The 23,423-nt window shown below is 42.7% G+C and overlaps 1 protein-coding gene across 2 annotated transcripts in view; it reads right to left on the bottom strand.

Annotated features, from left to right (window-relative positions):
* CEP112 (centrosomal protein 112) overlaps nt 1–23,423 on the bottom strand; it is a 507,150-nt gene that overhangs the window by 183,064 nt on the left and 300,663 nt on the right. For both annotated transcript variants that reach the window (XM_060252333.1, XM_060252332.1), the window contains exon 21: nt 9,746–9,976. In XM_060252333.1, coding sequence (XP_060108316.1) covers nt 9,746–9,976 — 231 coding nt within the window. The remainder of the gene's footprint in view (nt 1–9,745; nt 9,977–23,423) is intronic.

Genomic DNA, 23,423 nt, shown 5'->3' with positions numbered 1-23,423 from the left:
TTGAGACTAGGGCATGGCTATGAACCATAAGATTTTGGCTACGCTTACACTTTAGGGCAGACCCTGCTAGTTATATCCATATGATGCTAGCAGATTCCTTTGTTTCCAACTGGTACTGTTGGATCCAGAAGAAAATACATTCCATAGGTGTCTCCTTGGACAACCTCTGTATGCTAAGTGAAATGCAGGCACTCAGAATCCTGAAACAGAAGATTTTAGACATTGAGAAAAAGTCCCTTTTTTCCTCTGAACATAAAACTTGTTCCCCTCTTTCCAGATCATGGGCTGCCTGCTGCCTATCTTCCCCAGCTTACGTCACCCCAGTTATGCCGCTCCTTCATGTTAGCAAGACTCAATGTCTTACCCTCAGCAGAACTGTCTGGGAGGTTTGCCAACATCCATTATCAGGAAAGATTCTGCCCATGTAATGGAAGGCACCTCGAAATGGTCGCCCATGTCTTACTCCATTGTGATTTTTATGGGGAAGTGCAGGACTGTATCATCAAACCTATCCTGTCTAACCTTTATGGATTATCTAAGGTGAAGATAGTTTTCTTTCTGCTATCTGACCGATGTTCCCATATCACAAGCCTAGTTGCAAAGTACCTTTTGGCTGCCATAACAATCAGGGAGCAAAAGATTAGCTCCCCTTCTTGATGTTTGACTGGCTTTTATAACTGAAACTCTATGTAAATTTGCCATGCTGTACTTTTTATTTTTATGCCAATAAAGGTATTTGGATTGGATACTTTTGCATCAGGGTATAGTAAACAAAAAATCATCGGGTCACACAGGTCTACCAGATAATTGTTTTAACAGGCTTAGTGTAAGGAGACTATGTAGAAAATAATGACTGAATTAGACATATTATATATGATAAAGACCAATGTAAAGAAAGGCATGCATGTCCAAATCCCATTTTAGACAATGGAATTCAGCTGCACATGAATGAATATATAACCAACAAGAAAACTGGATTTACACAAAAAACAAACATTTGAGAAAGGCTCATGCGGGGCTTTTTTTTGCAGCAAGAATTCCTTTGAATATTAGGCCACACACCCCTGATGTATCCAATCTTCCAAGACTTTACAGGGCTCTTACTGCAGGGCCTACTGTACTCTCCAGGATTGGCTATATCAGCAATGAGTGGTTTAATATGCAAAGGAGTTCCTACTACAAAAAAAGCCCTGAGGAGACCACTAAGAAAAGAACACAACAAGAATAATCAACAAGGAAAGCTCACTCCTACATGAATATTAGCAACATCAGCAGAAAATAAATTTCTTCGCCTCATTGTAACAAGTAGAAAAACTCCTTGTTTGGAGGAGCCACACAAACTAAGGCTGAGTATATTTCCTCCAATAAAACACAAGCAGATCTGAATCTGGACCATCTGTTCTTTAAAGAGTGACACTATGGGAAGTGGCTGAAAATTGCTGTAGCAGTAAAGATGGAGTCAAGGCAAGACAACATGGATGAGGTCCAAATCAGAAAAAGACAAGTGATGCAGGAAGAACCAGGATTGTCCAGCAATGAACAGGGAGTAGGGAATTGAAAGTCTCCCCTCTGTACAATCCTCCAAAACGCAATCCCATTGTTTTAAAAAAATATAGCACTATCAGCTTTTTACATATGTATTAGTTACATATTTATTAGTTATTAGTCTGGCCCCCGACCTGGTAGAAGGAGCTCCCCCTGGAGATCAGGGCCCTGGGTGACAGTTCTGCAGGGCCTGCAAGGCAGAGCTCTTCCCCCAAGCTTTAACTGAGATTCTGAATTGAGGCCATGGACGTGACATGATTGGCCCCTCCTGCTGCCAACTTGCTGTAAATTGTTTGTAAGCTGCTATACAGTTGTTTACATTGGCCCAGACCTCCCCATATGAGCTATACTATTATGAATGAACTTTGATCTGAATACTATTGCATAGATTCGGGAGATATTGCCATCGTATTGTTTATTTGTATACTGTCTACATTGTGATTTTTATGCTTTTATTATGAGATTGTACTATACTCAGGCCTTGAATTCAGCAGGAACTCCTGAACCTTTCTGATGGCCCCCCTCCTCCTCCCCACCTACCTTGTCCATTGAATAGTAGGTGCAGCTGCATAACAATCCCTGAATTAGAAAAGCAGTCAGCCAGCCAGCCACCAGGAGCTTTGCCACACCCCCAGCAGCCCTCATTAACCCCTGGAGAAGCCGACTCCACCCTTTCTCCACTTCTTATGTGATTTTGGGTGGTGGGTGGCTTGCTGACCTTTTGACTGGGGGGTAGTGGCCAAGAGAGCCCCAAGTGAGAGAGGCCTGCTTGGGCTGCCTGGATCTCTAGCCAGCCCAAGCAGGCCTTGCTCACCTGGGGCTCTCCTTTCTTGTATTGAGTTGCTTTTGACTGGTGGGGGGCAGCATATGCTAATGAGCTCTACCACCTATTTTTTTTACAAAACAACCCCTAACTATACTTATGCCCGTAACCTGCCCTGAGCCTGCCTTGGTGATGGGTGGGATAGAAATACCATCAAATAAATAAATAATTTACGCCAGTACCAGCAGCCTATTTGTTTTATGTACTTAGAAAGATAGCAAATTATCTGTCCTGCTTTTACTAATACCCGCAATATACTTTAAAAAAAAACCCTCATAATTTTCAGTTGACAGGAATCTTCAGTTGACAGGACATTTTAAAAACATGTTAAATTTCATAATAGTTAGAAATATATCTAACAATTAAACAATATAACTTTAATTTTGAGATAAGCTAACCTTTTCTTGTGCTGCACTTTAAATATTAAAAAGATCAAAGAAAATAATTCAGATTCAGACTCAACTTTTAAGCAAAAATGACAATGTCTTCATGAGTTAATATTAATCCTTTAATTATAAATTTCAAAGCTTTAAATACTTTCTCTGACCTTGGCTTCAAATAATTATGCCAAGTGCAGCTTTCTTTAAACTAAAAAAAATGTTGATCACAGCCATTTAATGGTTTCAATCTGGCAGATTTCCAACATAATCCTTAGAATGCTGTTTAAAGTTATAGACTAAGAACCTGACGCAGGTAAATGAAATGTCAGTTTTACAAAGACTACTCTAACTGTATATGCAAACTGCTATATTTGGTTGCTGCAATTCATCTTGTAATAAATTGCAGACTGTGCTATAATATGTGCTAAAATATTTAAACATCTGAATGTTGTCCACGGTATCTAGTGCAAAGTTTTAAACCCATTTAAACATATCCTTTTAAATGAACAACAACAACAAAAAATCAAATAACTATCTAGAAGCAGCAGAGAAGGACTTTGCTACTGTAGGAAACAAAACAATTATATATCCCTTTATCACCTATACTTTAAAAAAAATTCTGCTGTTCTTCAAATGAACTCAGGAAAATATACCTGGTTGCCTTCATATTTTTTTCTCACAACAGCCTTGCGAAGTATGTTAAGCTGAGAGACAGTAAATGTTCATTCTGTCATATAATAATAATAATAATAATAATAATAATAATAATAATAATAACAACAACAACTTTATATTTCTATCCCGCCCTCCCCGCCAAGGCAGGCTCAGTGCTATAAACATTAGATCTTCAATAGAATTCAGTAACTAAAAGCATTTTCAACGGCACTTCCTAGCTTGTCGTTAGTTGAAGGCTATTTTGAAGAGGTTTGTCTTACAGGCCCTACGGAATTGATCTAAGCATCGTAGGGCCCATACCTCCTCTGGGAGTTGATTCCACAGCAGTGGAGCTGCAATAGAGAAGGCCCGATCCCGGGTGGCCTTCAATCTGGCCTCCCTTGGCCCAGGGATATTCAGCTGTTTTTTTCCAGCTGACCTCAGCGCTCTCTGGGGCTCATATGGGGAGAGACGGTCCCTCAGGTAGAGGGGCTCATATGGGGAGAGACGGTCCCTCATAAAGCTTATTGGTCGACCTTAGGCCATTCTAACACATTCTATACTTTTCTGGTCATAGCCCAACAGTCTAACTGCAACAGAATACTGGCTGCCATTAATACTTAAATTATTATGTTGTACTTTACTTCCTTTGCAAAGATTGTGCCCTTTCACCAGTTGAAAGCTGGCATGAATGTTTGTGCAGTCCAGACAGAATGCATTCCACAGGTTAGGAAAGGCACTGCCAAGTCTAAAAGAATGCCTGCATGGTTACAACACAAGTCAAGGGACCATCATATCTGCAGAACTTACTCTTCCTATATGTTCCTCTGCAAGCCTTGCACTCTTTTGAACAGCATCTTCTGGTGGTCCCCAGACCCAAAAACATCCGCTTAGCCTCAACTAGGGCCAGGGATTTTTTGGCTCCGGCTCCATCCTGGTGGAACTCTTTACCAAGTGAGATCAGAACTCTGCAAGACTTATTGCAGTTCCACAGGGCCTGCAAAACAGAGTTGTTCCGCTAGACCTGTGAGGTGGTGGGTGTCCAGTTATATCAGCCTCCCCTGATCCACCTCATCCCCTCATTTCATCTTATTACTAGTGCCTTTTGCCTACCTCTCAAACACCTGACCCCTCTGGGCATTCAAATTTATGTTATGCTATATTATTGGGTTTTAATTATATTTTTGTTTGTTTTAAAATGTTTTTAATCTGTTGAATCTTGTGAGACACCTTGAGCCCGCTTGTGGGGGAGGGCAGGGTGGAAATATAATAAAATCAACAAATAAACAAGGAAGCTATAAAAAGGAAAGAGACTTCTTTTAAAAAGTGGAAGGTCTGCCCCAATGAATTGAACAGAAAGGATCACAGGCTCTGGCAAAAGAAATCGTTATGTATGCAAAAAGAGAATTTAAGGCACAGGTTGCTAAAGGCATCAAGACCAAAAAACAAAACAAAAACATTTCTTAAATGAATCTGGAGCAGGAAACTGGCCAGAGAAACAGTGGGCCTTTGGATGATCAAGTTAAAAAGGGATTGCTAAAGAAAGATGGCACAGAAGCTCAATGGATTTTTTGTTTCTGTGCTGAATGTGGAAAGTGTGGGGCATGTACCTAGGCCACAGCCACTATTTTCAGGAAGGCAGACTGAAGAACTGAGTTAAATTGAGGTGACAAAATATGAATTTCTAGGCCTACTGGGGGAATTAAAAACCAGTAAAGTCTCCAGGTCCTGATGGCATACACCCCAAAGGGAACTCAAATATGAGACAGCTGATCTACTAATATGTATCCTATCACTAAATTCAGCTGCTATACTATAGGAGTGGAGAGTAGTGAATGTTACACCAATTTTTTAAAGATGTCCAGAGGAGAACCAGGAAATTATTGGCCAGTTAGCCTAATGTCTGTCTCAGACAAATGAGCAGAAACCATAATCAAAGGTAGAATTGCTAGGCACACAGGGAGACAAAGCCTGTTGCGAGAAAAATCTGGGATGTTCCACCTCGTCAGGAGTTCTTTGAAAAAGTTAACAAGAATGTAGCCAATGGTGACCTGGTAGACATTATATACTTGGAGTTTCAGAAGGCTTTTGACAAGCTATTTCACCAAAGACTCAAAGGTGCAAGACAGTCTTTGGATCTTAGTTCAGTGGAATTGCTAAATTATACAAATCAGTTCCTGAGAGTCATACTCACTTTTGAAAGCTTAATTTTTCCTTCCCTGATTCTGACCCAGAAATCCAGCTTGAGACTTAAGGGGATTTGTCCAATGAGAGTATTTACAAATCATCCATCTTCTACCTAATATATGCCTTCCCACAGCATGCAAAAAGGCAGATAGCCCTTTAGATAAACAAATGGAAGTGACCCACCAAGACTCAAGAGTTTTGAATGAGGCTCTAATAAACCAAACATCATTCAGTTATATGGAAACGTCTATTTCTTCTTTTCCTTTGCCCATAACAATTTCATCGGATACCAAGCCTCTTGACTGTTGTGCTACAGGAGAGGAGTCTGGCTCCCACACCAGGGCAGCTGACCAGCATTTCCTAAGGATTCTCAAGTGCTCAAACATGGAGCCCTTCAATCGTTACTTAGAGGACTATGAGCTTTGTCTTCCTGATCCTCTAATAGAGTTCCCAGCTCAAAATAACCCGCCTCCACTAGAACCAACTATTGTAATTGAGAGGTTTGCCAATTCAAGATCGGCTACTCCACCAAACAATCCCAATCCCTGAACTTTTGCCAAAAGGAGAATAGTAACTGAAATGTTTCTATGAGACTGAGCAATTTGCATTGTCTCTACAGCATGAGGAGGAGAAGCTTACCAACTTCAGCAATCAGGAGACAGCTGGAGTTTGCAATAATGTCAGGACCAAAGTCCTTTTTTTGGTGATCCTTCCCAAATGCGGAATGATTTTAAATTTATACTGTTGCTTTCAGATTTGTCCTGATCTGCATCCTTGTATTGTTCATGGATAATTTCCTGGTTCTCCTCTGGACACCTTTTAAAAAATTGGTTTAATGTTCACTACTCTCCACTCCAATAGTACAGCAGCTGAATTTAGTGGCAGGATACATACAGGGGTCATTTTGTAAAAAAATAGGTGCTGGAGCTCATTAGCATAACTATTTTTCCTTTTGGGAACAGACTATGTGGGTGTTGCTTGTTGGAGCCTGATTCAGTTGCTCATATTTCACTCCACTGGCCTGTGTTTCATGGGATTCATCAGCAACTTCTTGATCCTGTTGCCTCTGACCTTTCCAGTTCTCCAGTGGGAGTTGCCCAACATTTGCTCACTGGAGGATCCCCCAGATTTATGGGCTGGTGGCTGGGTGTTTGGCTGTTGAATTGCATAGGGGCTATCATAATTTTGTGCAAGGGCAATTAATATTTGATTGGTTTTTTATGATGTTGTCTTGATTGCCTTTTTGGTCAGTGTAATTTTCACTTGGTTTCACCCATTTTGGATCCTGCCTATATTTTTTGTTTCGTTCTTTTATGCCGTTAAAGGTTTTATATGAGTATGTATGAGTGACTCCTGAGTACTTAGAAGTTGTGGCATAAGAGGACAGGTGCTGTTATGTGTCAAAAATTTGTTAAAGAATAGGGATAAATGGACTGTTCTTACAATGGAAAGAAGCAAGTAGTGAGGTCCCACAAAGATCAGAGGTGAGATCATACTAAATCGTTCATAAATGCAGAGGCCAGATCTGCAAATAACACAAAATAATTCAGAATGGTGACAATCAAGGATGACTGCAAAGGAGCTCCAGAAAGATGCCCACAAATCGGGTGAGTGGATGACAATCTGGAAAATGACGTTGAATGTTGTTAAGTGCAAGGTGATGTACACTGGGACAAAAAAAAGAAAAGAAAAGATTCCAACTTTCAGAATAGGTTAATGGGATCTGAACATACTGAGACTATGAGGGGGAAAGATTGTGGAGTTATAGTAGGTAGCTCAATGAAGGTATCAACCCAGTGTGCTGCAGCAGTGAAAACTGAAAGCGCTATATCCCTATCTGAAAAATGTGTACATTTACATGACACTTTGGAGATTTGTGTTCTTCCATGCACTCATCAAGCACGGCCAAGATGTACCTGAAGGACCAGACTGCTGTGTGGACAGGAGGGGTCTTTAAGATGCCCCCCCTGCATAAACAGCTAGAAAGGCAGGTGCCTGAGGTGCCCGCGCCACCTGGTCTCATATCATCTCAGTGGGGGCCAGCCTGGTTGGCCAGTTAGAATTTTGGTGGGCTCCATGCAAGGATGATGCAGAGCCTGCCCAGAATGATGTAAGCTGCACTGGGATCTTTAAATACATTCTCTTCCATTCCTGAGTTGCACTGCAGTGGCAGTACACCTTGGGAAGGGAAGGTATTTAAAGAGATATACCTTCCCTTCCCTCTCTGAAGTGGGCTGCCATCATGGCACAACTCAGCAAGGGAAGGGAAAGTATTTAAAGTTTAAACACCTTCCCTCCCTTACACAGTGGATGCATGCCTCATCAAGGGAAGGGAAGGCTTTAAATGCCTTCTCTTGTCCAAGGGGTAGTTAAAACAATATCACAGAGAAGGCAAAAACTATATAAAGGGAACTTTCCTTTTAAATGGGTCTTGCAAAGCAAAGCTATGCACAAGGAAACCAGAAGCAGTGCAAGTTCACCCATAAGGTGGGTGAACTTGTGCCACTTTGGAGAGTGAAATGAGCCCAAATAAAAGCCAAATAATATTGACTTTTATTTGGGCTGAGCTATATCAGTAGCTGAATCAGATTAGAAATTCTGATTTGGATGAATAAATACCAATAAGCTATTTTTCAGGTATTTATTCAGCTCAGAAGACTCCTAGAACTAGTCACCTGGTTTTTTTCTGTTTCAGGGTTGCATTTTCCTGCAACTGTTGTTTAACGTGTCTTCTGTGTAGGCACACCTTGGGACATTCTTTTCCTAGATTAAAATTTCACTGGGAGCACTGAACCCTCTCTCTTGGACCCACTGTGAGTGTTTTATGCCTAAACTCTCTGCTGCTGGATAAGGGAAACTCTTTGGTGCAAAGTATGTAGCCATGAGCTTGGAAGCTTTGCTCTAAAAGCTTTGTTGCCTGGGGAAGAAGGATGTTGCTCAGAAGAGCTCTGACAACTCCCTGCAGCTTGTACAGAAAACAGGAAGGAGGAGGAGATTGGATTTCTACTTTGCCCTTCACTTGGAGTCTCACAGTGGTTTACGATCTCCTTCCCGTCCTCTCCCCACAACAGACACTGGTGGGGATGAGAGAGCTTGAAAACTGCTCTTGAGAGAACAGCTCTGAGAGAATTGTGACTGATTCAAGGTTATACCCAGTAGCTGCATGTGGAGGAGTGGAGAATGAAACCCAGTTCTCCCAGATAAGGGTCCACTGCTCTTAACCACTACATCAAACTGACCTGCATTGGAGGAGGAGCAAGTATTCACATTTTTTGGCAAGTGAAATCAGAAGTTTACTCTGTTTACTGCTAGGAACAGGTGCTGTTCCAGAAGTCAGACTATGCCTTCTGGCCTGCAAAAATAGTTTTTAAGAGATAAGCAAATGATCTTGAAATGAGAGGATACTACTCATGGTAAAGTAAAAATAAAGCTCAGAAGATCTGTGCCCCACACAAATTTATATTACTAATTTCCTAATTCCACAACCAAGCCTTTAAAAATCTTTAAAATATTTTCATAGCCCTATGAAAATTTAGTGAGGTACAGGGCTCCAGAGATGTCATGGGCTTTAGCAAACAGGCACCTGCAGAAGCTACAAACATGTTTGTGTCATCAGCCTGAGAAGAAGAGCGTTTTCCCTCAGAACATCTTATAGACCTTTTGAAAATTAGCTTTCCATCTTGCAGCTGGACAGAAAAACACACACATATGTACTGTATTATCCAAACTGTATAAGTCTTCAGTTTCCCATTTTATTTTCCCACACTTGCAACACTTGCAGACTTTCTGTGCAGTAGCTATGCTTCAAATTAGTGCTTCTTGTTCATGGCTCTGAAACTATGAACTCTCTCTTCAGAGACTTACCTGTCCCCTTTGGTTACCATCTTCTGCCAGCAGATGAAGACATTTTTATTTAATCTGGCATTCCTTCAGGGATCCCTCATTCCTGCCCTGTGTTACTTTTATATTTTTGTATGTGTATTTTAGCTTGGGTTTAATTGTTTTAATGATGTATTTTTGTTTCATTTTAATAATAATTAAGACCTGATTTCATTACATACATTTTTGTTAGCTAAATTGGTGGTCCTGATGAGGGCACAAAGATGGGGGGGGGTGCACATTTTGCAAACAAATACATTTTTAAAAAATGCCTTACCTTTTCCAAAGCCATCTCTGTTTCTGCAGCGCTACTCTTTTTTAAATCTAACCGTATCTTTTCTGAGTCAGCTCTCAGCTTGTTCATGGCAGTCTCGTGGTCCCGATAAATTCTCTGTTTTTCTTCTTCTCTAATAAGGCTAAGCTCAGCTAGTTGATGTTTTCTCTGAGCATTCACCTGAATAAGTTCTTCTCTCAGTGTATGGATCTGGGCTTCCATATCACAGATTATCTGCAAAATACGTACAACAAAAATGAAGTTGCTTTTTAGATTACATTTTTCTAAAATGAGTTAGATTACCAGGTAGAGTAGAAAGCAATTGCAATTATGGAAACAAAACTTTTCTGAAATAAGTAGATGAGAGAATACTGAGGTCTCTCTGCTGCCAAATTTCTTACAAATATAAACTTATGGTACATAATACAAAAAAGTAGAACATATGAACCTGCCTTATCCAGAATCAGACCATTGGCTCATTATCTCAGTAAATAAGGTTAAAATCAAAGGATCATAGAGTTGGAAGGAGTCACACAGGCCATCTAGTCCAACACTCTGCTCAATGCAGGATTGGCCTAAAGCATCCCTGACAACTGTTGGTCCATTTGCTGATTAAAGACTGCCAGTGAGAGGGAACTCACCAGCTCCCTAGGCAGCTAATTCCACTTATGAACAACTCTTACTATATAAACATTTTTCCTACTATCTAGCCAGTATCTTTCCAACTAAAGTTTAGACTCATTATTGTGGCCCCATCCTTTGCTGCCAACAGGCAAAGCTCCTAGCCCTCCTCTGAGTGACAGCCTTTCACATACTGAAAGAGAGCAATCATGTTTTCCTTCAGCCTCCTCTTATCCAGAATGAACATTCCCAAGCCCCTCAACCTTTTGTCGTAGGGCTTGGTCTCCAGTACCCTGATCTCTCTTCTGCACCCACTCCATTCTGTCCACATAGTATTTGAGGACTGCACACAGTACTTTAGATCTGACCTGATCAATGCAGTATACAGTGAGACTATGACATATTGTTATGCCTCTACTGATATACCCAAGACTGAATTATATGAGTCAGTCAATCAGCAGGCAGAATAAACTGAATAACAATCTACCCTAGGGCTCAGTCCTTACTTCAGTTCTTTTTGATCTATACATCTCTAATATTCCCAAGATGATACCCATAAGGTTTGCTTATGCCAATGACATAGTGATTACAATAAGGCACAAATCAATTGAAAGAACTGAGGGAATACTGACTAGAGACCTTGAAATTTTGCTCGACTGCTACCATAAATGGCAGCTTATCCCATGTCCAGAAAAAAAAGAATGCTCCTGTTTCCATCTTAATAACAATCCTGCCAAGCACGAACTGAATATCTTCCTTAATGGCACCGAACTTACACACAGCCATTAACCTAATTACCTTGGACAGGACCTTCAGCTATAAACGGCATCTTATTAATGTAGCAGTGAAAATATGCACACAAAACAACATTCTCCAAAAATTCTACGGTACAACCTGGGGAGTGTCTGCTACAATGCTTAGATGCTCAGCTTTGGTGTTGGTGTATAGTACTGTAGAATGTGGTGCTTACATGTGGCTCAACAGCCCCCATGTCCATAAACTTGTACCGTTTTCACACACAGCTTACCACGCAGTCACAATCCTGTTCCCTCCGCAGCGTCCGGTCGGATTTCCCACCATCTGCGCCGAAGTTACAGGAAGTGCCGCGGCTTTTGCGTAGCAAATGTAAACCGCTAAAACCCAGTTTACATTTGCTATGCAAAAGCCATGGCACTTCCTGTAACTCCGGCGCAGATGGTGCGAAATCCGACCAGACGCTGCAGAGGAAACAGGATTGTGACTGCATTGTAAGCTGTGTGCGAAAACGGTCTTGATGTCCAACTCAACCAAATAATGAAAACCATCAGCAGATGTATTAAACCCATGCTGACCTATTGGCTACACACACTGTGCCACATCACTCCCCTGCATCTCCAAAGACAAGATGCTCTTCTTCATGAATATAGAAAAATCCTTTTAAACAGAGAGTTGTCCATCCACAAAGACATGGATGATGCAGGCCAAGATCTTGACACCCAGCAATAAGATCTACACAAAAACTGCAATTCTGATCTAGGGAATTGTTTTGATCTAGGGAATGAATGTTGCAAAAATAGATGCAACCAGTTCCACATGATATCCATATTGACCTGCAACATAAACTATAGAAGAAAGCTAATAGAATACAAACAGGCTTTGGCGGTTACACAGACCTCTTGTTTAAATGGGGCAAAATACCAGGACCCAAAAGCTATTGTGGTGTAGCCCACCAAACTATTTTCCATCTGTCACAGGAATGTGAGCATCGTACTTTCCACGGTGATATGACAGAGCTCTTTTGATTCTCCTTAGCTGTGATTAAGTGGATTGAAAATTTAGATATTAGTATAAACTCGATTACATATTTTATAGTATTATATGCTTCCTGTGTGTAACTCTGCCATATAATAAATAAATAAGTCCACTCGTACGCCAAGATCTAGTTCACAAACGCTGCTACCCAGAAGTGTGTTCCCCCATGAAATATGGGTGCTTGCCCATTTTTGTTACCTAGGTGCAGAACTCTGCATATATCCTTGTTGAACTGCATCTTATTCACACCCACCCACTTTCCCAGTGTGTTCGTTTCTCATTGAATCTTCCAGGGTGTTCATTCTAAATACAGTTCCATTTGCAAATGTAATAAGTGGTCAGTCCCTCCAGGCCTTAGATAATTTATTTAAAAGAAAGAAAAGTACATTGAAAACACTGAAAAGTACTATGCCCAGAACTGCAACCTGCTGGATACCTCCCCCTAATCAGATGAAATGCCAATGACAACTACTCTTTGGGTGCGGTTCTCCAATCACTTCCCTATCTTCCTAACTATACTAGAATCCCATCCACTGAGATAACATCCACTCCTCTCCAGTCTTGTGGCACATCTCCCATCCTTCAAGAGGTTTTGAAGATGATGGGCAAAGGCTCTGCAAGCACTCGTGGGTGTATACCATCTGCCTTGGGGGATCTGCACTAATCCAGTGCAGCCAGGCGCCTCTCAACCTCTCTGTCCATGTAAACCAGCAAATTAGACACTATGCCTTGCCATCTCTAGATAAGCCTGTTTTCTTTTGGGGGGGTGGGGGGAGGAACTGAGGCAAAATACCTACTGAGTCTTTCTGCTTTCTCCCTGTCCTCTGTCAGAGTTTCTCCTTTTTCACCCAAAAGATGGCCTATAACCTCTTTAACCTTGCACTTATCTGTGACTGTTCATTGATCATTCACCTGTGCAGTCATACGTTACTGCACACATGCAGAAATGTTTCTGAACCAAGTCTGAGGGCATTCTGCCCCCCTCCCCCATGTTGTTCCCTACCTTTTCCAGAATGATAAGGAGGGTGCAGAGTGCCTTCCCTCAGGTCATCTTTGTTGCCCCTGGAGTGAGGTAGAGTTGTCAGGTTTAAATAAAAAGCTCACAGTGAGCAGACGTGAGGGATGTGTAACTGCATAGGTGACAACTCGATTAACAATTACAAGTAAGTGCAACCCTGTTTTCATTGTCATGGTACCTGTGCAGTTCCACAAATGAGAACACGGAGCTGATTTAGTTGTTTCAGGAAGGAAGGTCTTTAAGTTCAATACCAAATGTAGGACTACTCTTCCCAGTGCCACATCCCTCATGGCATCTATGTCCACAGAATAATGCTTGGTGAAGGTGCATAATGATGACCATGTTGCAGTCTTGCAGATAGAGTCAATTGAGAGACCCTGGTCAAAAACAGTGCGGCAGACTGGGCTGAAGTAGAGTCAATGTTAAATATGGTGGACAATCAATTCATGCTAATTTATAACACAGTTTGATGCAAGTGATTATCCAACTAGCAGTGGATTGTTCTGATAGTTCCTTGCCCAAATTAGGGCCTATGAAGGCAATAAAAGGATTATAAAGGTAGTCCCCTGTGCAAGCACCAGTCATTTTTTACTCTGGGGTGATGTTGCTTTCACAATGTTTTCACGGCAGACTTTTTATGGGGTGGTTTGCCATTGCCTTCCTCAGTCATCTACACTCCCCGCCCCCCCAGCAATCTGGGTACTCATTTTACCGACCTCGGAAAGATGGACAGCTGAGTCAACCTGGAGCCGGCTACCTGAGGTTTCATTCTATTCATATAGAAAAGAAGTGCCCTACATACAACTTCTAGGGAATGTAGAGCTCACTCCCTTTCATCCTGTGGTTGCAGATGTAGCACTAGTTGACTGATATCTTGTTTTACACAAATTTGGACATTACTTTAGGGAAGAATTGCAGCAAGGCTCAGAGAACTAGACCCTGAGCCTGTTTTTGGGAAGGGTGGGATAGAAATCTAAAATAAATAAATAAATGTTTCATTTTATCTCCTTAGATCTGGATCTCCTTATGAAAAGGAGGATTGTATCTGTTATGACTGTGGACCCTGAAACCATGGCAATTATTTATTTCCACAAGAAAAGAGAGTGGGGAAAACAGGAACAGCCCTGTAGCTATAAAGGGGTCTGTGATGGCCCAGCCCCCAACTTCCAGGCGGGGGGCCCCCTGACAGGGCCCCCAACCTGCTGCCGGGCCTCTGCAGCTGCCTCCTTCCTCCCCCCATGATTGAAATCCCTGCAGAAGGAGCAGGAGTAGTGGTGGGTCTTCGGGAGTGATTTTAAAGCCCATCTTCAAATTGCATGTGGAGGCCCCAGGCTGCTCTTGCTGCTCCTCCCATGTGATTTGAATTGGGGGGGAAGGAGGTGGCGGCTGAGGCTTTCCATCCCTGCCAGGCTTGAGAGCTGCTCCTGACTCCCCTGTGATTCAAATCACATGGGAGGGGTGGCAGAAGCCACCCCCAGCCTCCACGTGCGATTTAAATCAATCTGGGAGTCAGGCAGAAGCTTCTGCAACACCCCCAGAGTGAACTGAATTGCTGGGGAAAGGGAGGAAACCTTCAAGCCGCTCCTGCCTTTTTGGTGATTCAGATCACTCTGGTGGTGCAACAGAAGCTGCCGCCGGCCTCCGGGAACATTTTAAATATGCCCCCTGGTGATTCAAATCCTCCAGAGGTACAGCAGGAGCCTCTAGGAGTGATTTAAAGACCATGCAAACTCTCTCTCTCTCTCTCTCGGCTTGACTTTGCGAACGAAGATTTAAGAAGGGTGCAGTAGTCCACGTCTGCTGCAGGCTCGCTGGTGGCTGACAAGACCAATGCGGGACAGGCAGATCCAGCCACAGTGGCTGCAGGGAAAAGTCTGATTTGGGGTTGGTGCTGTAGCAGTGTGATTCTTCCTCAATCTCCTTTTGTCCTCAAGACCAGCTATGCGTGCGTTCTCAAAGGAAGAGACAGCCTGGTGGATGGTGTGCCTCCATGCTTTGCGATCTGAAGCTAGGTCAGACCACTGGTGATGGTTGATGCGACAGGTGCCAAGGGATTTCTTCAAAGAGTCCTTGTACCTCTTCTTTGGTGCCCCTCTATTTCGATGGCCGGTGGAAAGTTCGCCATACAGAGCAATCTTGGGAAGGCGGTGGTTTTCCATCCTAGAAATATGCCCTGCCCAGCGCAGCTGCGTCTTCAACAGCAGTGCCTCGATGCTTGTAACCTCCGCCCTCTTGAGGACTTCAGTGTTGGTCACAAAGTCACTCCAGTGGATGTTGAGGATGGTGCGAAGGCAGCGCTGATGAAAGCGCTCAAGGAGTTGCAGGTGATGACGGTATAAAACCCATGATTCGGAGCCGTAGATGAGGGTTGTCATCACAACCGCTTTGTAAACATTGATCTTTGTGCCTTTTTTCAGATGCTTGTTGCTCCACACTCTTTTGTGCAGTCGGCCAAATGCATGGTTTGCCTTTGCCGGCCTGTTGTCAATCTCCTTGTCGATCTTGGCATCTGAGGAGATGATGCACCCCAGGTAGCTGAACTGCTGGACTGTCTTCAGAACTGATTCACCCACAGTGATGCAGGGAGGGTGATAATCTTCCTGGGGTGCAGGCTGGTGGAGGACTTCTGTCTTCTTCAGACTAACTTCTAGGCCGAATAGCTTGGCAGCCTCTGCAAAGCAGGACGTCATATGCTGCAGAGCTGATACCGAGTGGGAGATGAGTGCAGCATCATCAGCAAACAGTAGCTCTCGGATAAGTTTTTCCATTGTCTTGGAGTGAGCCTTTAGTCGCCTCAGGTTGAACAGGCTGCCATCGGTGCGATAGCGGATGTAGACATCATCGTCATCATCTAGATCTATTGCGGCTCTTTGAAGCATCATGCTAAAGATCGTAAAGAGAGTTGGCGCGAGAACGCAGCCTTGCTTTACACCTGTGCCTATTGGGAAGGGCTCCGAGAGGTTGTTGCAGTGTCTGACTTGGCCTCGCTGGTCTTCGTGTAGCTGGATGATCATGCTGAGGAACCTTGGGGGACATCCTAAACGTTCCAAGATTTGCCACAGGCCTTTCCTGCTAATGGTATCGAAAGCTTTGGTAAGGCCGACAAAAGTCACATATAGACCCTTGTTCTGTTCCCTGCATTTCTCTTGGAGCTGCCTGAGAACAAATACCATGTCGGTGGTGCTCCTGTTAGCTCTGAAGCCGCACTGGCTCTCTGGGAGGAGTTCTTCTGCAATGGTGGGCACCAGTCTGTTCAGGAGTATTCTGGCAAGGATTTTGCCTGCGATGGAGAGCAGGGTTATCCCCAGGTAGTTGGAGCAGTCTGACTTTTCCCCTTTGTTCTTGTGTAGAGTGATGATGATTGCATCGCGAAAGTCCTGTGGTAGTTTGCCTTGTTCCCAGCAGGTGACAAGTACTTTGTGAAGTGTGCTATGTAGTACTATGCCCCCATGCTTCCAGATATCTGGTGGGATTCCATCAACTCCCGCTGCCTTGCCACTTTTCAGTTGCTTGATGGCTTTAACAGTCTCTTCTAGGGTGGGGATCTCATCCAACTCTGTTTTCACTGGTTGAAGTGGGGTGAGGTGGGGTGCCCCCTGGTGATTCAAATCCTCCAGAGGTACAGCAGAAGCCTCCAGGAGTGATTTAAAGACCATGCAAACTAGTTGGTCTTTAAATCACATGTGGCGGCTGGGGGCAGCTTCTGCCACCCCTCCCATGCGATTTGAATCATGGGTGAGGGAGAAGTGTCTTGGAGGCTTCTTCCCTCCCCCCTAGCAATTCAGATCACTCCAGAAATGTGGCAAAAGCTGAAGCCTGCCTCTCCAAGCAATTTAAAGGCCCCGCTGACCAGCTGGTTGGCAGGGTCATTAAATTGCTCCTGGAGACTTCTGCCACACCTCTGGAGTGATTTGGAGCACATTTTTAGGTGAGAGCACTTTTTAAAAAATTCAGGTGCCCCCTGAATTTTTAAAATGCCACATTTCTGACTCCGGCCCTTAACAGGGACTTGATTTCAGTGGGAAAACCAGTGCATTTGATCAGCCTGTTGAAAGAGGAGATGAATGGGCATCATAAAACCTGATTGGGGGAAAGAGACAAGGAATATGTACCAAGGGACCTCATTGGCAGAGCTGAGATTATCTCCCATGAGGGGCAGAATTCCTAACTCTAGATTGGGGGAAGGGTTTCACCAAAGCAGACAGAAGTTTTAAAAGGTGAAATCTTCCTTTGTTCTGGGTTCAAACACTTTGCCCAGATTCTGTGGCCAGTGGGGCTCATCCTCCTCTGTCAGGGGGCAGTAGGGAAGATGGGGTGTGCTTGCTCCATCTAAGACAACTTTCCTGTAGTATAACTTATCTAGACTTATGTTTCATTGTATGTCTTTAGATCTGTATCTCCTAACTATGATAGCTATTTTCCATGTATGTACTCAGTTTAATCTTTAGCTTCCTTCCTGTTTAAAAAAGCAGATAGTAACTCAAATTCTACCCATGCTCTGAAGGCCACTCTTACACACTAAGGGCACACACACACAGTAGGGGGAGCTAAAGTAATTGGAAACTAGGTCAGAAGCAGCCTTTCCAGGATACCATAAGGCACTGGTTATTTGAGAGGCTGGGTTTTATATCTTGGAAAGGCAGCAGTGAAGAGGAAACATGCTTTTACGTGCAGGCAAAAACACAACACAAATATGAGAACACAGACCCAGGACAGGATTGTGACAGTGTCATAGTGCCTGGAGTTCACTGATCTTTTTGACTGATGTGATTGCAATCAGAAACATTTTTTTCATGGTGAAGAGATGAAGTGGATAGCTGGCCATATGTTCAAATGGTTTGCCCATGAGCAAGTGAAAGGCCTCACTGAGGGACTAGGTTGAACTGGGGGAAATTGATGCAGTAATCCCTTGAGGAATAGTTTGGATTTCCTTTGTGCAAATAGCAATTTGCCTTCCATGTGGGTGTGAAAACATGCTATAGCAGCTAAGTGAACCCTTATAAATGTAGAAGACAGTCCTCACTGGGCTAGACTTAGGAGGTACTGAAAGAGTTTTCAGTAGGTAATGTGACTGGATACAGGCACTGATCATCTCCATTTAGCAGAATAAGAGCACAAATTTGATGGTTTTCTGTTATTAAGCAGAACCTGTTTTATGGGTTCAGAGATAAATGTAGACTACCAATGTATGGGTGTAGAAATAGCCTCTGAAGAAGCAGGTTGTGTTCCTGGAGGAGGATATACTTGTCACAAAACATGACTAGTAGCAGGGCTTTTTTAAAGCAGGAACACACAGGAACACAGTTTCGGCTGGCTTGGCACCAGGGGGTACGGCCTTATATGCAAATGAGTTCCTGCTGGGCCTTTTCTATTAAAAAGCCCTGTGTGAAACAATGGTCTTGTCATGGGTGTGGCCTAATATGCAAATATGTTCCTGCTGGGCTTTTTCTACAAAAAAGCCCTGACTAGCAGTTTCTCTCTGACAAGAGGTCTATTAGGAAGACCAATTAGGATGTGGGTTCTTACCCCTCTTGTAGAGGAACCTTAGGATAAGCAGGAGGGGAGGGAATACATGCAGCACATCCTGCAGCCACTGGATCTAGAATGCATCCCTGAGGGAGGCCGGGTCCCATCCATCCTGGGAGTGGAAGACTTTTCATCGTTTTGCCTGTTGGTACTCCCCAATGTTGAAATATCAGGGAGAAAAATGCCCAGTTGAACTGCCATTTCTGGAGAGCTAAAGGGATGTGGCTGAGGAAATCCTCTAACTCATTGCTGGTGTCAGGAACAATGCTCCACTGCATGGTTGCTATTCTCTGAGTGATGTTGGGATTGCTGATGTTATTGCTATGGTCTTATTATCCTTGCTTATTATTAAGTTCATAGTAAATGTAGCATATATTGGATTCCACTTGATACTAATTTTGTAGATTTGCTTTTAGCTACTAACAATCACTAGGCCTCTTTCTGAATATTCAGTATGTTCTGTGATGTGAGATGCTTCAGGCTCGCAGGTGGAAAGAGGCAAAGGGGAGACAACTTTGATCTGGTCTTTCTAGGCAATGCTGATAGGCACCAACCAAAGAGAGGGTTTGATCTTGACTACTGAGGCCTGAGAAAGAACTGTACACTATTCCAAGAGACTTTCAAAAGACTTTTGGCAGGCATGGGAAAGTGGGTAGCCATTGCCCCCACCTCTATAATAGCTGATAACTTTTTATTGTGCGCCAGACTGGCAAGACCAGGACTAGTGACCACTTGCCATGTAATGTTTGCTTTAAGTATCATCATTAAAACTTCTTTTAATTCTACTCAAGAAGTCTCAAGACTGAACCTGGGCAAAACCTTACAGCTGGCCCTGGCTGTGGGAATGACATGGATACTCGCATTGCTGTGGATGCTCCATTCCCAAATTAGTGTGGAAAGATGACAAAACGTTAACAATAATGTAACATGCTGCTTGTTTATGCAAACTTGTCCATGAGATTATATATAGCTATGTGAGAATGAAGAACTAATAGACTGTTAAATATGGTCTTGAGTTACAGCACACTGACGTGAAAGCGTTTTTCTTGAGCAGATCATGTCCCACTGATCAGCTGCCCAATGTGGGTGCCCCAGCCTTACAAGGAAGGGTCTGTAGTGAGTGTGACCTTGGATAGAGGGGGATGGAACAGGGCTGTTAGGAGCAGGCTGGCACTAGGAGTGAAGGGAGTGTATGACCTTTATTGGGATGCTTGTCCTCTTTGATTGATGATGGTGACGGGGGTTGAACACTCTAAGCATAACTGCAAGGTGTGTGTGTGCAATCTTGCATAAGGTAACCAACCACCAGTGTGCTGGAGCCCAATAATCCTAGCAGTCTTTAAATTCATACAGCAGGCTGAAAATGGTTACTAGAGATATGCCAAATGAAGCGGGGGGAAAAGCAAAACAAAACAAAAACCCTTCACTTGCTGGCAGAAGATATCAGAAGAAGGAGACGGACTAATCTCTCTGGAAATTCAAAAGTTTTGGTGCAACAACCAAGGAAGTCATATTTTGGAATCATCATCCATCTAGCTTCAGATGGCAGGGGCAACTGAAACAGGGCCTCTGAGGGCTGGATAATGGAAATGAATAGGTTGGAAGAGAGATAAACTCTATTGCAGGGGTGTCAAACATACGGCCCACAGGTCGGATCAGGCCCGCAGAGTGCTCCAATCAGGCCCTCCAGCGACTGGCTGTCATCTGCTTCATTTTCCCTTGCCTGCTTTTTTCGGTCGCCATTTTGTGTTTTTTCCCAGATAAGCCAGAGCAGCAAAGCAGCCTTTCCCTCACCTCCCTCCCTTTTCTCAAAGGAAGGAGGAGGGAGGAGCAGCCCCAGCCAATGTGGTTCTATAGCTCTGCTGGGTGATTAAGTTTGCCAGGCTCAATTAATCACTCTGCAGAGCTACTGAGACAAGCCTCTCTTCCTTCTAATTAAAGGCTGAGGCTCCTCCCCATCCTCATGCCCCAGGGAAGAAAAGAAAGAGCCAGAGCTTCCTTTGCCTGTCCCTACCATCAGAAGACCTACAAAGAGTGCTTTTAAGACTAGCAACGCTTTAGTGAAGGTATGAATATTTTGCCTTGCTACAGACAGAGAGAGAGTTTTGTTGGGCTTGGTATGGTTGTAACTGGGTTCCCCTCCTCTTTTTCACTGTACTCATGGCCTCCAGTCTTTCCCAATAGGAAAGCATGTGAACTATTTAGAAGAGAAATATCAGCATTAGGCTGAGAGTGTGTTCCATCCCAAGTTTACCCAGCAAATTTGCCTTAATTTTTCTTTCACGTTTTCCTTTGATTGGGGAGGGGGGGGGGTCTTGATTTTAGACTTCCCAGACAGTAGCCTGACACTGACCACTGTACATGGCTGTCTCTCTGTTCTTGTAGTTGTTTTTTGGGGGAAGCTGTATTTTTCTTTTAGTTGTAGTCATTTTTCTGGGGAAAATGATAGTTTTGTAGACAAGCACATAGCCCTCAGTCTGTGCCATGGTGCCTTCACATGTTCTTGTACAAAAGCTCACAATGCCCAGCTGCTTCATGTTCCTCTGGGTCTTAGGCTCAAAGCAGTGACCATGAGATATCTGTAATGAACGTCAATGAATCAAAAGTAGGTTTGCAACTTACAGATGTGCATACCTGAACAGCACATATTCAAGACTGGTACAGCACAGACATTGTCTGCAGTTTTTGATACAATAATTCATAGCAAGAGGTGACATTTATCAGAGACTGTAAAACAAAATATTGCAAGCTTGCTAATATTTTAAGTATGTTTTATTTTAAGTAAAAAAATCTTTAATTGTGTGTCTGTGCCCTTTATAAAGTTTATATGTCCGCTACATGAGCATGATACACATGGCCCGGCCCAACGAGGTCTCATTTATGACAAATCCGGCCCTCATAACAAATGAGTTTGACACCCCTGCTCTATTGCATATCCTTTTGTCATAATACTGATTACCTACTGGTCTTGTGAAATGAAGCAGGGCTGAAATAAAAATATATTAAATAAGGTAAATTGAAAGCCATCAATTAGGCATAAGGGCAAGACAACAAAAGGTCAAAGAGATTTTAAAAGTGCTTGCTAGATGCCTCTGTGAAATAATCCCTCTAGATTGTGAAAGTAAGGAAAGGGAAGTTAGCAGTGAGTTCAGCTTGTAGAAACATAAGGCAGCAAAAGAGGAAATTAATCCTTCACCCACTGGCTCTGCCACAACTGCCAAAAAAAGGAACTAGAAACTGGCTGGAATAAGCATTGAGCAAATATACCTTGGAAAATGTCTCGGGAGCAGGCCAAAGGTGCAAATGTGTTTTTGATGAAGGATATTGCTGCAAGAGTGTTAGCAACATCAATGCCATGTATGGAAAGACCCTTCCTGTTGCCTCCTTTTTCCTTTAGTAATATGACGCTTGTGATAATGTATGGGATATGGTGTGGTCCTTTCCTATAACTGTGCGAATGTTTATAGGAAATGATTGTCTGTGACTATAAAACTGTAGACCTTCCTGAAATTGGGGCTCCCGGATGTGTTTAGACATGAGTCTGATCTGGGGTCCGTGTATACGTTAAATAAACGGCTGTTCCTTCCTGATTTCACCTGTGGCCTTGTTTCTGCCTGACCACCAAGGGCTAAAGTTGCTGCTACAGAAACATCCTGCCAAGTGAACTGGCAAGGGCTTTGGTCCTCTGTCAACTGGCATGCCAGGTGTTGGCTGTAGTTTTCAAAAGCTTTGCCTAGCAGGTTGGTGGGGTTTCGGTGACTTCAATCTGTCCTTGCTGTCAATTTTTTTCCTTGTCATAAGTACTTCCATGTTGGTTCAGATTCTGTAACAATGGGCTATTGTGCTTGTAGATGCAGTTGGCTAGCTAATCACACACATTTTGTCTATGAAACATACAAGTATTCTCTGTTTTGGCATATGTGGTCTGTTCTGCATTTATATTTTGCTCACTTGTTTCTTTTCTGTTCTGTTCTGAATGTGCTTTGCTACCTCTAGTGGTCAATTTGATATTACATTGATTTATATCCAGCCTATCTTCCTGTAGATTTAAACTGCAGGTTTTTATGCTGGACGTATGTTGATGTAAAACTGAACTGACCACCGGAGACAGGAAACAAGTGCAGAATAGACCCAACCCCCAAAGAAACAGAAACCTGCAAGCAAGGAAAATGAGAATGCAGAAAAGCCCTATGAAACACTTTTAAAGATGAGGGCTTTTAATCTTAAAAATGTGTGACATACGATTTTTCATGCCACAGATTTTAAGAGAAGAGAACGATTAATACAGTATATGTTTGATACGTTATTAAACATTTCTATATTTTCACTGTTATAAATTTTAACTTGATAACCCAATATAATAGTAGCCCTACTGAGATTTATGAGACTTTCTGTCAAAACAATACACTTTTTGTATACTAGGAAAACTGTTTTAAGTGCTTTAACTTTTATTTTTCCTACCTCACAAATGACAAAATTGTAGATATGCCTGCTCTTTCTGAAGCACTAAATATATTTTCAGTTTTGCTTATTAAAAATGCATCCTACTTTTAAATTCCATAAACATGCCAAATAACAAAATTTTATACCAATGCCAATAACCTTTATTGGTATAACAATAGCGTATAGATATAATTTTATACATTAATCAATTTCTAGAAGATGCATTTTATGATGTCAAAGCAGTAAAATTTGTTTAGGTTTTACAGGAAGGTAAGTGTTCCT

The sequence above is a fragment of the Heteronotia binoei genome, chromosome 13, assembly GCF_032191835.1.
Source record: "Heteronotia binoei isolate CCM8104 ecotype False Entrance Well chromosome 13, APGP_CSIRO_Hbin_v1, whole genome shotgun sequence".
Taxonomy (NCBI): domain Eukaryota; kingdom Metazoa; phylum Chordata; class Lepidosauria; order Squamata; family Gekkonidae; genus Heteronotia; species Heteronotia binoei.
The sequence above is the reverse complement of the archived record's forward strand: the minus strand, read 5'-3'. Positions and strand labels throughout refer to the sequence as shown.